The sequence below is a fragment of the Ovis aries genome, chromosome 13, assembly GCF_016772045.2.
Source record: "Ovis aries strain OAR_USU_Benz2616 breed Rambouillet chromosome 13, ARS-UI_Ramb_v3.0, whole genome shotgun sequence".
Lineage (NCBI taxonomy): Eukaryota > Metazoa > Chordata > Mammalia > Artiodactyla > Bovidae > Ovis > Ovis aries.
In genome coordinates, this window is record NC_056066.1 from 45849445 (window position 1) to 45864839 (window position 15395).

General features: G+C 53.4%; 1 protein-coding gene across 1 annotated transcript in view; it reads left to right on the forward strand.

The window, feature by feature from the left end:
• ADARB2 (adenosine deaminase RNA specific B2 (inactive)) overlaps positions 1-15395 on the forward strand; it is a 241315-nt gene that overhangs the window by 221411 nt on the left and 4509 nt on the right. Inside the window, exons 5-9 of the mRNA XM_027976809.3 lie at positions 3405-3573; positions 4777-4928; positions 9922-10090; positions 12752-12933; positions 14934-15112. Of these exons, the coding sequence (XP_027832610.2) occupies positions 3405-3573; positions 4777-4928; positions 9922-10090; positions 12752-12933; positions 14934-15112 (851 nt within the window). The remainder of the gene's footprint in view (positions 1-3404; positions 3574-4776; positions 4929-9921; positions 10091-12751; positions 12934-14933; positions 15113-15395) is intronic.

Genomic DNA, 15395 nt, shown 5'->3' on the forward strand with positions numbered 1-15395 from the left:
AAATGCTGCCTGCCCCACCCGCCCTGTTTCCCGCTGCAGGCGCCTCCTTGAGCGGAGTGGGCAGGAGTTGGTCATCCACAAGGGACCACCTGAGGCCGAAGCGAGGAGATGAACCTCCTGCCAGGTGTCCCTCAACCCCACGCATCCGCTCCAGGGGGGCAGCCCCTGAACTAAAATGGGACGCAGGCTCCACCGGCCCTCAGCCCAACTCAGCAGCATGCTTTCTCTGCAGTCAGTGCTGGAAGGCAGGCCCATTCCCAGGGCTCCACTCACGGGTCCTGGCGATCAAGCCCCGCCCCCAGCCACACTCCCCCTGGAACCCCTCCTTCCCGTAGGGCTGGAAATGGAGGAGAATCAGAGCCTCTGGACCGTGTTCCGGTGGAGCCTGGGTCAAGCTGTTCTGACAGTGCCCACGCTCCCACGAAGAAGCAATTTCTGAGCGGCTGTTTGTCATGAGTCTCAGTTGATATGAAAATTGTAATTTTGATAGCATTTTCACATATGCCAATCAGTTGATTGTGCCAACCCCAAGCAGTGGGAAAGGTGGGAATCTTTATTATCCATTTGAAGAAGTACAGACACCAAGACCAAGAGGCCAGGTGACCCTCACGTCTGATGGGGGGAGGGGGTGTGCAGAGCTAAGATGCAGCCACAGGCTCCAGTCCTTCATCCACGCGGCCGTGGACACAACTCAAGGCACAGTGCTGAATATCTGTCCATGCAACTGCTTAGGTCTAAGATTATGAAAGAGCCAAAAAAGGGGTCCCCTAGTGTATGTTTTTAGAAGTTTACATATAAACCTGTCTTTTGCCAGCCTGGCCTGCAAAAGTTAGAAGCTTTGGTTTCACTCTCTCCCATGTAAGTTAACTCTTTCCCATTTAAGTTAACGTGCAGCTTTAAAAAGTGAAAGAAAGTAAAAGTGAAAAACATACATGAATGCCTGGGATTTATACCCACCCTGAAAAAACACACCTCCTTGAAGTTGGGCGGTGGAGAGCACAGCCCAGGACAGCCCCGTCCAGAATACCAGGCCCTCTGGGCAGTGGCCAGACCTGTCTTCTCTGGGAAAATTGGAAGTGCTAATGAGCTCAGCATTGGAACGTCAGCCAACCTTTCACAGTAATGAGATGTTAAGAGATGTAGAGGTGCTTTGTTGCGTGCATTTTGCTCAGGTGAGCAAGGAGGTGGAGAGTTGAGTTGGACTCTGGCTTGAGAAGAACTGACACTTAAACATTGCTTTCCCATTGGCACTCAATAGATCCTGACAGATCAAATACAGTTGAGACTTCTTTCTGTCGCCAGGAGCACAAGGGAACGTCCACCTTCACAGAGGCCTCACAGAAGCAGGATTCAAGGACTTTGCCCCTATATTCCCAAATGCTTTTCCTCTTTTCCTGAATGACTGGCAGTTGCTTCGATAGTAAAATTAAAAGTAGGGTATTTTATTTATGCCCAGGAAGATGCAGGGGAAATGAGTAGGAGCAAATGAACTGGACAGAAGCCCCGTGCTATGGTGAAAGATGGTAAATGATGAACTGGATTCCAAGGAGTCAGTCATAATAACAGTTTAGTTGATGAAACGTCTCCATGGAGACATAGGGCACATTGAGATTCCAAGGGGTGGACACCTCACAACGAGGAGTGTGACGGACAATTGATTTTAAATCTGGGGTTTAAACTGTTGGTTTAAACCACAAAATTCAGGATGGATTTACCACTGACCCCACATAGCATGCATACTGACTTATTTACGGTAAACGTCTCCCCTTAAAACGGAGCAAGAAAGAACATGCGGACCACCCAGACCACTCCCAGCTCACATGCAGATGAACAGGAGTTTGCTGCTAAGTCACTTCAGTTGTGTCCAACTCTGTGCGACCCCATAGACGGCAGCCCACCAGGCTCCCCCGTCCCTGGGATTCTCCAGGCAAGAACACTGGAGTGGGTTGCCATTTCCTTCTCCAATGCATGAAAGTGAAAAGTGAAAGTGAAGACGCTCAGTCGTATCCGACTCTTAGCAACTCCCTGGACTGCAGCCTACAAGCTCCTCCATCCATGGGATTTTCCAGGCAAGAGTACTAGAGTGGGTTGCCATTGCCTTCTCTAGAACAGGAGTTTAGTCCAGGTCCCACCGAGTAGGAGCTCAACCAGGTGATGGGCAGCAGCCCTGACTGTGGGCTACATCTCAGAAATGCCTATGTCCACCTGCATCAGGAAGGCGGCATGTGTCAGGAGTACATGAAGAAGGGAAGATGACTAAACCTGGGCTGTGTTCTTCTGAAATCAGAAGCTCCCATCAAAGCCATTCAGATGCCACGTGTAGATGGTCATCAAGTCATAGCCCAGCATTTAACTGCCCCAAAGATTTCATGGGGGGGAAAACCAACTCCTTATTTTCTTTGGTGGCAATAAACTACCCTCATCTTTTTTCCAGTCTCTAAATTTAGTGGAAACATAACACTAAGTTTGTTAGTGAAGGAATAACAGAAAAAACACTAACATCTAGTGTTTGTCCATGTGCCAGGGGTGGCTTTAGGGTGTTTAAACCATGTTATCTTATTCAACAAAATACTCCACGTTCTCCCTAATTATGACCATCAGTTGTCCATGCTGGGCACAGCTGCTTGTAAAAAAGGTGGCTGGAGGGAGGGAGGAGAGAAAGAAAAGAATAGTGGAAAGGAAGAAGTGTCAGGAAAGCCACGGAGTTCATCAGCTCTGATTGCCTCCCACACCCACCAAGGCGGCTGCAGGTCCAAGGATGTTCTGAGGGGTCGGGACTAATTAAGGTACCAACAAGAAGCTGGGTAAAGCTGTACCTTTGAAGAGCTTTTGATCTTCAGATACGTGTACTGGGGGAGGGGGGGTCACTCCGGGAGAAGCCCTTGGTATCCTCTGAGTAGAGGCATGGCTCTCAGAAAAGCCAGGACTCAGGATTTAACCTGGAAATCAGGGTCCTGGCTTCACCGCAGGTCGGGTTGGCTCAAGGTGGTCTCACAGTCCTGTCTCCTGTTCCGCGGGGCTTTTTGACCCCACCCCCTCTGGACCCCCCAGAAGCAGGAGCTGCTTTCCTTATTTACATAATAATATCCCTCAGAGCTCCCCATGGACCCGAAAGCTTGGCTAGGAAGGAGCTTGCATAGTCCTGGACAGTACCAGAGGGGACACGTGAGCATCAGGCCCACCCTCAGGGAGTCTTCCACTTAGGGGGTGATCTTCGGCCGAGGACTGGGTGGCAGCAGGGTTCCCGGGTTCCCCAGAACCTTCCGCTGGCCAGCTGGCTGTCTATTTATAGATAAACTTGAGACTCGGGTTGGGGGGAGGGGTGGGGACAGAGGCGGAGAACAGACTCAGTGCCCGCAGGGAGGGCAGCGGCCGCGGGCTCTGATGCCGCCTCTGTTCCCCAGGCCTGGACGCCAGGCAAGCCCAGGTGGTCGTCCTGTCCTCGGGGACAAAGTGCATCAGCGGCGAGCACATCAACGACCAGGGGCTGGTGGTCAACGACTGCCATGCGGAGATTCTGGCCAGGCGGGCGCTGGTCCACTTCCTATACGCACAGCTGGAGCTGCACCTGAGGTGAGCATGAAGCCTGCACCTGTGTCCCTCCGCCCTGGCATCCCCTGTCCTGGCGTCCCCTCGGTCATGGTCAGCCTTGCACCTGCCAGCGGCCGTGCCCCGAAAGCACGCACCTCTTCACTGGGCCGTCCCAGAGGCGTCTCGCTTAAGGGCCCCCTAGGCAGGGGCAGACTCTCACTCTCGGTGGCCCCGAGCACAGCGTGCATCTCAGCCAGGTCTGCTGCCCCCCACAGCCTCTAACACAGGGTTCCGGTAGTCACACAGAGCAGGGACAGGCCCAGGGTGCTGAGCAGACGCACGGGGAGCAAGGCCTTCATACACTCTGGGAAGTTTTATCCGAGCCCCTGATCTGCAGCTTCTCCTCAGTTCCAGGCCCGCGGTGGGTTGGCCAGGGCTGAATGTGGGGAAGAGAGCTGGAGATCTCAACTAACGTGAGGAGGGTTTTCTGCCCTGAGTGTCCAGGTCAGAAATGTTTCCAAACACCCCTGACTCTGGGTGTGTCACCATGACCCGGGCCTGGCTCTGCGCTTCCAGCTGCACGCTGCGGGCAGGGGGAACGGACACTCAGGCCCCTGCCCTGGGGGTCGTGGGGAGGGGAACAGCAACAGCTGCAGAAAGCCAGGGCTGCGCGTTTGCCCCAAGCTTCTGGGGAACTGTGGCTGGGGGCCTGGGGAACTGTGGCAGGGGGCCTGGCGCAGTGTCGGGAGGCAGAGAGGCTGGTGGGACACCTCAGGGGTTCCCAGGCTCCGCCTGTGTGAGGAATCAGCAACTACCAGGAGGAAGGGCGCGGTGACCCGCAGGACGAGGGTGTGGGCGCGGCCGCTGGCTGGCCGCAGCTGGCTCCTGCATGCGGACGGGGCTGGCTCCTTCGTGCAGCGGGGGGCTCCTTCTGTGCAGGGGGCTCCCTGTGCGGGCGGCCGGAGGGGTCCATGCGCAGAGTTCCTGGGGGGCCGCGCCTCTCTATCCCCATTCTCCATCTGACTCAGAACCTGGTGCAGTGTAGACGTGGTGCCCTAGGGAACGCGGGGCCCCATGATCCCCGGCACGGACAGGCGGCCCCGAGGACGCAGGGCGGGGAAGACCGTGGGGACCAGACCCAGGGGGCTCAACGCGGGGGAAGACACGCACGGGGTGCGGAGGCGGCTGTGAGCAGGGCCTGGGGGCCCAGCCCCGGTCCCCGGCTGAGCACTCGCTCGTCTACAGCAAGCGGCGCGAGGACAGCGAGCGTTCCATCTTCGAGCGGCTGAAGGAGGGCGGCTTCCGGCTGCGAGACGGAATCCTGTTTCATCTGTACCTGAGCGCCTCGCCTTGCGGAGACGCGCGCCTGCACTCACCCCATGAGCGCGCGGCCGAGCGTGAGTAAGCGGGCTCCATCACCAGCATCACCAGCGTCATCACTGTCACCTGAGTCCTCAGTTCAGTTCAGTCGCTCAGTCGTGTCCGACTCTTTGCGACCCCATGAATCACAGCACGTACAGGCCTCCCTGTCCATCACCAACTCCTGGAGTTCATTCAAACTCATATCCATCGAGTCGGTGATACCATCCAGCCATCTCATCCTCTGTCGTCCCCTTCTCCTGCCCCCAATCCCTGCCAGCATCAGTCTTTTCCAATTAGTCAACTCTTCGCATGAGGTCGCCAAAGTATTGTAGTTTCAGCTTTAGCATCAGTCCTTCCAATGAACACCCAGGACTGATCTCCTTTAGGATGGACTGGTTGGACCTCCTTGCAGTCCAAAGGACTCTCAAGAATCTTCTCCAACACCACAGTTCAAAAGCATCAATTCTTTGGCGCTCAGCTTTCTTCACAGTCCAACTCTCACATCCATACATGACTACTGGAAAAACCATAGCCTTGACTAGATGGACCTTTGCTGGCAAAGTAATGTCTCTGCTTTTGAATATGCTGTCTAGGTTGATCATAACTTCTCTTCCAAGGAGTAAGTGAAGTAAAGTGAAGTCGCTCAGTCGTGTCTGACTCTTTGCGACTCCATGGACAGTAGCCTGCACCAGGCTCCTCCATCCATGGGATTTTCTAGGCAAGAGTACTGGAGTGGGTTGCCATTTCCTTCTCCAGGGAATCTTCCAGACCCAGGGATAGAACACAGGTCTCCCGCATCTAAGGAGTAAGCGTCTTTTAATTTCATGGCTGCAATCACCATCTGCAGTGATTTTGGAGCCCCCAAAAATAGAGTCTGACACTGTTTCCACTGTTTCCCCATCTATTTCCCATGAAGTGATGGGACTGGATGCCATGATCTTCGTTTTCTGAATGTTGAGATTTAAGCCAACTTTTTCACTCTCCTCTTTCACTTTCATCAAGAGGCTCTTTAGTTCCTCTTCACCTTCTGCCATAAGGGTGGTGTCATCTGCATATCTGAGGTGATTGATATTTCTCCCAGAAATCTTGATTCCAGCTTGTGCTTCTTCCAGTCCAGCGTTTCTCATGATGTACTCTGCATAGAAGTTAAATAAGCAGGGTGACAATATACAGCCTTGACGTACTCCTTTTCCTATTTGGAACCAGTCTGTTGTTTCATGTCCAGTTCTAACTGTTGCTTCCTGACCTGCATACAGGTTTCTCAAGAGGCAGGTCAGGTGGTCTGGTATTCCCATCTCTTTCAGAATTTTCCACAGTTTATTGTGATCCACACAGTCAAAGGCTTTGGCATAGTCAATAAAGCAGAAATAGATATTTTTCCTGGAACTCTCTTGCTTTTTCTGTGATCCAGCAGATGTTGGCAATTTGATCTCTGGTTCCTCTGCCTTTTCCAAAACCAGCTTGAACATCTGGAAGTTCACGGTTCACGTATTGCTGAAGCCTGGCTTGGAGAATTTTGAGCATTACTTTACTAGCATGTGAGATGAGTGCAATTGTGTGGTAGTTTGAGCATTCTTTGGCATTGCCTTTCTTTGGAATTGGAATGAAAACTGACCTTTTGCAGTCCTGTGGCCACTGCTGAGTTTTCCAAACTTGCTGGCATATTGAGTGGAGCACTTTCACAGCATCATCTTTCAGGATTTGAAACAGCTCCACTGGAATTCCATCACCTCCACTAGCTTTGTTCATAGGGGTGCTTTCTAAGGCCCACTTGACTTCACATTCCAGGATGTCTGGCTCTAGGTGAGTGATCACACCATCATGATTATCTGGGTCGTGAAGCTCTTTTTTTGTACAGTTCTTCCGTGTATTCTTGCCACCTCTTCTTAATATCTCCTGCTTCTATTAGGTCCATATCATTTCTGTCCTTTATCTAGCCCATCTTTGCATGAAATGTTCCCTTGGTATCTCTAATTTTCTTGAAGAGATCTCTAGCCTTTCCCATTCTGTTGTTTTCCTCTATTTCTTTGCATTGATCACTGAGGAAGGCTTTCTTATCTCTCCTTGCTATTCTTTGGAACTCTGCATTCAGATGCTTATATCTTTCCTTTTCTCCTCTGCTTTTCGCTTCTCTTCTTTTCACAGCTATTTGTAAGGCCTCCCCAGACAGCCATTTTGCTTTTTTGCATTTCTTTTCCATGGGGATGGTCTTGATCCCTGTCTCCTGTACAATGTCACGAACCTCATTCCATAGTTCACCAGGTACTCTATCTATCAGATCTAGTCCCTTAAATCTATTTCTCACTTCTACTGTATAATCATAAGGGATTTGATTTAGTTCATACCTGAATAGTCTAGTGGTTTTCCTACTTTCTTCAATTTGAGTCTGAATTTGGTAATAAGGAGTTCATGATCTGAGCCACAGTCAGCTCCCAGTCTTGTTTTTGCTGACTGTATAGAGCTTCTCCATCTTTGGCTGCAAAGAATATAATCAATCTGATATCGGTGTTGACCATCTGGTGATGTCCACATGTAGAGTTTTCTCTGGTGTTGTTGGAAGAGAGTGTTTGCTATGACCAGTGCATTTTCTTGGCAAAACTCTACTAGCCTTTGCCCTGCTTCACTCCGTACTCCAAGGCCAAATTTGCCTGTTACTCCAGGTGTTTCTTAACTTCCTACTTTTATATTCCAGCCCCCTATAATGAAAAGGACATCTTTTGGGGGTATTAGTTCTAAGAGGTTTTGTAGGTCTTCATAGAACCATTCAACTTCAGCTTCTTCAATGTTACTGGCTGGGGCATAGGCTTGGATTACTGTGATATTGAATGGTTTGCCTTGGAAACAAACAGAGATCATTCTGTCATTTTTGAGATTGCATCCAAGTACTGCATTTCAGACTCTTTTGTTGACCATGATGGCTACTCCATTTCTTCTGCCCACAGGGATTCCTGCCCACAGTAGTAGATATAATGGTCATCTGAGTTAAATTCACCCATTCCAGTCCATTTTAGTTTGCTGATTCCTAGAATGTCGACGTTCACTCTTGCCATCTCCTGTTTGACCATTTCCAATTTGCCTTGATTCATGGACCTAACATTCCAGGTTTCTATGCAATATTGCTTTTTATAGCATCGGACCTTGCTTCTATCACCAGTCGCATGCACAACTGGGTATTGTTTTTGCTTTGGCTCCATCCCTTCATTCTTTCTGGAGTTACTCCTCCACTGATCTCCTGTAGCATATTGGGCACCTACCAATCCGGGGAGTTCCCCTTTCAGTGTCCCATCATTTTGCCTTTCATACTGTTCATGGGGTTCTCAAGGCAAGAATACTGATGTGGTTTGCCATTCCCTTCTCCAGTGGACCACATTCTATCAGACCTCTCCACCATGACCCGCCCGTCCTGGGTGGCCCCACACGGCGTGGCTTAGTTTCATTGAGTTAGACAAGGCTGTGGTCCATGTGATCAGATTGGCTAGTTTTCTGTGATTATGGTTTCAGTGTGTCTGCCTTCTGATGCCCTCTCTTAACACCTACTGTCTTACTTGGGTTTCTCTTACCTTGGACATGGGGTATCTTCACGGCTGCTCCAGCAAAGCGCAGCCGCTGCTCCTTACCTTGGATGAGGGGTATCTCCTTACAGCCTCCCCTTCTGACCTTGAACGTGGAGTAGCTCCTCTCGGCCCTCCAGTACCCACGCAGCCGCAGCTCCCTGGATGTGGGGTAGCTCCTTTTGGCTGCCTCTCCTGACCTCGGGTGTGTGGTAGCTCATCTCTGCCGCAACCCCTGACCTTGGGCATGAGTCCTAGTACCATGTAAAATGGCAAAGAAGAGATTCAGGCTCTAGCCAGGGGAGAGCCAGGCATCCCCAGGCTCAGCCTCTTAGCTTGTTTCTCTCTTCCAGAGAAGATTCAGAGGCCAGTCCAAACTGGAGCTCACATTGCCAAGGACCTGGTTGGTAGTATGGTCAGTCACAACCTGAAACCTCTCCGAGTAGCACAGTGACTGCCTCTGGGTGCTATCAATACGTTGGAAAGGAACTTCGGTTCTTAGAAACCATGAGAACATATGCCAAGAATTATCTGAGATCTGTAAGAGAAGGTGCCCATGCAAACTCAAATGTCATCTATATTGTTTGATACCTTCAGTGAGGTATACAAAAGAATAATGCATTTTCATGAATTCTAAAACTTATATAGAAATCTTGTAAAGAAGGCATCTACTATCCATCCATGTCATCGTGTGTGTATCAATGCTGATATCACTATGGTATTTCACATATAATTTGCATGCAAAGCAGTTGAGCATTTCTATAATACAATATAATGCAGACTAAGTGTACAGAAATTTTTTAAAAAGGCAAAGTAGTAAAGTTAATCTGTCTTGTTCAAGCTAGTGCTTCATGTAACTGTGGTGGGTGTGGGTGTGGGGGCTCTGGAGCGGAAAGATGGTGAACAGTGACAAGGCAGTACCCCACCTGCTGCTGTCACTTCTGGGTATAGAGACACCCCCCACCGGACCGTAGGGAGCAGCTCTGGGCTCCCAGGTCCCATCTCAGTCCCTCAACCTAAGAGAGAGGTAACCCCACTGTCCCCATTTTTAGATGAAGTAACTATCACGGTGGTCTTAAGTAGCTTTTCTAAGGCTACACAGCTGGGAGACCTTAGAGCCAGGCCTCGGATTTAGACTGGGTTTGCAGCCCACTGCCTGGGAACTAAGTGTGGTTTCTGAATGGCCACAAAGGTGAAAAGAACTTCTCAAGAGGTGAGAAGGAGCCCAGACGTCGGCGCTGTACACGCGGCTCCTTCTCTGGCCCGCCTGTGCTCAGCGTTCAGAGACCAGACGGCTGCAGAGCCTCTGATGGTCAGTGTCCAAACTATGGTGTGATGCCGGCCGAGCTGGACCAGGGCGGAGTCATGTCCCAGCTCCTCCTCTGAGCCCGTCCCGCTCAGAGGTGCTGTCCAGTACCCCCCCCCACCCGTCTTATGCAGCCCTCTACCCCTGTCTTACGTGGCTCTCGTCTCCTAGTGAGCAGCAGCAAGCACCTGGCCAGGAAGTTCCGGGGGCACCTGCGCACAAAGATCGAGTCTGGGGAGGGGACGGTGCCTGTGCGTGGCCCAGGCGCAGTGCAGACCTGGGATGGCGTCCTGCTGGGCGAGCAGCTGGTCACCATGTCCTGCACAGACAAGATCGCCAGGTAACAGCCCCTCTCCTCATGCAAGAGCTGCCCTGGTGTGGGGAGGGGATGAGGGTTGTGGTCCTGGAGGGGGCTAGTCTGATACTGAGGTGCACCCTGCAGTCCCGGACTCTGCCGACATCCCCCACCTCCCTGGAGAGTCAGGCAGAGCTGTCAGAGGGGCAGCCGAGGCTCGGAGAGGCAGACACCCAGGGACCTGGGGAGCCGGGCAGCGGGGACCCCAGGCCCCGGACCCTGACTCTGCACACGGAGGTGGCCCAGGTACACTCGGTGCCCCTGTGGCTTCCTGGGCTACACAACAGATAAAACCTGAGCCCCTGTAAACAGGGATTTGGAATCTTGAGGGAAATGACCAACAGGCTGCAGGAGAAACAGGGCTGCTTACTGCCCTGGAGGGACCAACCACCCTGGCCCAACCACATAAACCAAAGCACTGATTTCTGCAGCAAAGAGAAGTGCCCGTAGCATCAGCTGGCTCCTCTGTCAGAAGAAAACACACCCTCCCCTGTGATGTTCTCACCCCTCATCAAGAGGGAAAAGCAGCTATTTCCAGCATGAGGGAGTCTTCCTGCTACCCCAAGAGCGCTGGGCCTCTGACTGACCCCTAGAAAGTGAAGTGGACAGATGATGCAGAATTGAAGATTCACCGTCTCTAGGACCTCAAACATCAGGGGACAGAGAGTGAAACTCGCTACGAGGCCAGCGTGGTGGGGGGCATCGACAGTTCCCACGGACATGGCCGGTCTTTCTGGCCTGGCTGTGAGAGGCGATCCAAACCCTCCGTCACAGGCGAATGCCAAAACGCCACCTCCTGAAAGGACGGGAAATGGGTTTGGGGGTCTTTAGCTCTTGTTTCTCAGAGTCCAGAGGCTTATAAAAGTCTAAATCTTCTGGAACTAACGTTCCTTTAGATATAGTTTCTAATTTTAAGCATTTGAACTTGATTATCGATTGCAATGCGTCTTTAAATGAACAGATTAAAACTTTCTCCATAAAAATGAACTGCAAGTAGTTATAGCTGCTGTCCAGGGACTTCGGCGCTGAGATCTCGGGCCACGGGGGTCCCTCCCTCTGAGTATGGGCAGGGTAGTCTGGGCTGGGGCCACCCGGGCAGTCCCATGGGTCCTCTGGGCACAGAGAGTACATCCCTCCTTAAAGAGGCGAGCTTCCCAGGATCACCCCTTCAGGTATTGTTAGCGTTTCAGTGACCAACAGACAGACGCAAATGTATTTCTTTAAGATTATCTACACTGAAACCAGATCTGGAACTTTCTTCTCTGTCAACACTGCGGTGATATCACTGTTTGAACCAGCAGAAAGGCATTCTCCCATTCCCTCCAGAAAACTGAAAACTCTCCAATTTGGGTTCAGGGTGACTTTGGCTTTATCGACAGCATTGGCTGGACAAGTTAAACTCCTACAGCCAGGCCAGGAGAAAGCTGATCATCTCTGGTGCGAAGGTGATTAGGAGGAAGCCAGATACAGAATTTGTTTGTCTTTAGACAATCCCACAGCCAGAACCATTCAGATACAGTTTTGTTCCAAGCCAGTCCACGGACGGCCTCTGGAATGCTGACCTTATCGTTTGAGAAAGGGCTTTGTTATCCATGGGGATGGCCTCTCCGTGGCCTTTCATGCCTCCAGCAATGTCCTCTCCTTCATACCTTTCAGATGCCACCTCTCTGGGAAAATCGCCCACCAAACCCCAAGGACAGCCCTCCACTCCTTTCAAGGAGACAGGATGTGACTCACAGAAATGACCACAATCATTTTTTTAAGTGAAGTTATGCAAATCTGATAGGCTAAAGTAAACGTTTCATAAAACCAATGACTGTTAAAATTGTGGGACTAAACTGTTTGTGTGTAAATATTACCTTTTATATTCCACTTGAGTTTTATGTGGGTGAGCACATTACTTTAATGACCCGCACTTATGGAGGGGGGGATGTGCCTCCATCCTCGCCAGCCAGATGGCTGCCTTTTCTTGCATGAGATTAAAAGATGTTTCTCATTCACCTCGATGCTTCTGAGGCAAATTAATATCGCCAGCTAAATTGCTTGTGTTTTTGGAATAAAATTTAAAGAGAACTTTTTAAGGCAATTGGTGTCACAGGTTCTCGGAGCAGACTGCTCTCCAGGTAGGCCTGCTGGTTTGAGCGTTCGGTAATTAATGGAAAGAATTCCGTGTTAATTGACTGCTTCGGGAAAGGGAAATATAATGACTCCTTATTAATCATGAAAGGAAATGTGCGGCGTGGAGGCCCCACAATAATCGCTCTAACCGCAGAGAAATGTTAATTAATGAAAAGAACAATGATGTAAGAAATTAGCTGCATGATGCTGGTGCTGCGAATGGAGGCTAGATTTTAAGCACATTATTTAGAATGGAAACCGCAGGATCCTACCTTAAATAACACATACACGGAACCATGTTCCACCCAAATTTAGGGGAAAGTCTGACAAGGGCCTGTCACCTTTGCTGGCAGAAGCCAACATGTACCCAGAGCAGCTTTCATTTTGGAGCCCCGTGCTCTGCTCAGGGCCCCTGAAGTCAAAGCAGCCCCGAGCCCAACGAATTCGTTGGGTCACCGGAGCAGGCCCCACCCACTGCCAGGTTCCCCTGGGGCAGGAACCCAGGGCCTGACCCCCATCTCCCCCCAGGTGGAACGTGCTGGGCCTGCAGGGCGCACTGCTCTGCCACTTCATCGAGCCCGTGTACCTGCACAGCATCGTGGTGGGCAGCCTGCGCCACACCGGCCACCTCTCCCGCGTCATGAGCCACCGGACCCAGGAGGTCGGCCAGCTGCCTGCCTCCTACCGGCACAACCGGCCCCTGCTCAGCGGTAAGGAGGCCATCCTCAGACGCACACCCCTGTATCAGCCCTGGGCCCCAGGGCAGGCTTTCCAGGTCGGGCCCACAGCCGCTTAAGACCTAGCGCCCGGTACCTGGAAGGCCAAGCGGGCAGATGAAGGCACTGGTGACGGCCCAGGGTGGACTCCCCGCATGCGCCGTGTCACTGTCAGGGCCACAGAAGCACAGGCAGCGAGCACGCGTGTCCAGCGGCGGGGGGGACCCAGGGCCGCGGGCCACCCCGACCTGACCCAGGAGCGAGCTCCTGAGTGTCCCCCCACCCTGGGAGGGGGCACAGCCCAGGGTCCTAAGGACCAGGAGTCACATGGCCCTGCCCTGGCAGCCGCCTAGCTCTGGGCTCTGTGGGGGTGACCCTCCATCCCAAAGAGCCTGTCCTGACCAGCAGTCCCAGGAAGGTAGAAGAGGGGCGTTTCTGTGCTCCCCGTGCCTCTCCCCTGCAGGGGGCCGTAGACCCACAGGGACCAGCCAGTCCAGGGCTTGGGCTTGGATGAGATCCTCGGAAAAAGGAGACAGAGATGGTGGAGGGCTGTGGTGAGAGTCAGCCTAGGAGTGTGTGGGACCCTGAAATTGTTCACTTAGGAGCCGAGGGGCACTGGTGGTACCCACGGGGTGGCAGTGAAAACAGGAGGCGCTAAGCTGTGAGGGTGCCCACAGGCCAGGCCAGCTCCCCAGAGGAGGCACCTCCCACCCCTGATCCCCCCGCCCCCATGGTGGTCCCCGGCCAAGGACAGCATTGGACCCCAGAGCTCAGACAGGGCAGGAGAGCATTGGAGCTAGGCCTGCCTGGTGCTCAGAGACCCAGGCTTCTTATGCACGAGACCCTGTTCCTAAGACCTGCAACCCTCTGCCAGAATTAGGGAGCCCCCTCAGATGCCAGGGCCAGAGAGGGGCCTCGGGAAACTGCAGGGAGGCCATGGGACAGGGGTCTCAGGGGCCATCTAGGACCATGGCCCAGCTTTCCTCGCTGTGACCTTGGGCTGACCTGTGGTGGACAGGGTCCCCTCACACCCCTCCCCACCATGAACAGTGCCTGCAAGTCTGGCCCAAAGCAGTGCCCAGGAGTCCCCGGGCCTGAGCCCAGGCAGATGATGGCCACCAACAGCCTGGGGGTGGCTCTCCGAGGAGGTTGGCGCCCACAGGGGCTGGGTCTGCAGTGCAGTGACTTCCAGCACCAGGCGCTGCTGCCCTGGGAACTAAGTGGTCCCATCCACTGTCCAGCCATCCAGCCGCCCGCTCAGGAGCAGCAGGCTGTGGAGGAGCAGCGTGTGGACAGGATGGGTGTCCCGTGGCTGGATCCAGGTGTCGGGAGGGCGAAGGGGGTGGGGGGGGGGAGGGGCTGGGCTGAACACCCTGCAGCATCAGGACCGTGAACATGAGGCCAAGTGCAACCTCTGCCCACTCCTGTGTGACCCCGGCAGGACCTGGGGACTGGCCATGTTGGCTGCACACAGAGTGGAAGGGCATGGAAGGCACGTGGCCAAGGGCCCAGGGTCAGCGCCCCTCCTTGAGGCCACCGTCCTCTGTGGTTTAGAATCTACAGCAGCCCCTGGGCTTAGAAGGAACCAGTTTAATGCTCTGCTGTCTTGAAATGCAAACACAGGCCAGTTTCCAGTCCATACTGGGCCCTCTGGTCACCTCGCCATGCAGGCAGCCCTGCACACTCAGGCTTCGCTTCTTTTCACTCCATCTTGTGTCCGTGACCCTGGTATCCACCCCATGGGAAGCTGGCACGCAGGAGGTGTCCCATGAACACGTGTTCTCAGGCAGCCTTCCCATGACTCCATCCATTCCCCAGTCCATAGGACAAACATCCAGAGAGGAGACATGCGGGCTGTGTCCTCATTGGACAGCCTTGCCTCCAACGCCCTGGGTGCACCCGAGCCCAGTGACAGCGGCTGCCCACCCCTCCCTCAGCCCTGGTTCCTGCTGGGCAGGCAGCGCTCACACCCGGCACCTGGCCTCTCTTGGCAGGAGTGAGTCAAGCGGAAGCGCGACAGCCTGGAAAGGCGCCCCACTTCAGCGTGAACTGGGTGGTGGGCACAGCGGACGTGGAGGTCATCGACGCCACCACCGGGAGGCGGAGCTGTGGCCGCTCCTCCCGGCTCTGCAAGCACAGGCTCTCGGCGCGCTGGGCGCGGCTCTACGGCAAGGTGAGGGCCGCTCCCTCCCAGGGTCTGAGGGCAGGGGATGGCGGGGGGCACAGGTGGGGCCAGGTGACTGCAGACACACCAACTGGTCCTCTGGGGACCCCAGACGTGGCCCCTCCAAGCAGGTCCCCCACCCGCAACAGGCTCTCCCTGTGGCCCCAGAAACAGATGGAAAGGGGCTCAGTGGTGAACGGCTGTGGCCGGCCCAGCCTGTGAAAAGTCTACGGGGACTTCAGAGTCAATGTGGTTCCGGTTCAGACAGGAGACAGATGCTCCAAGGTTAGGT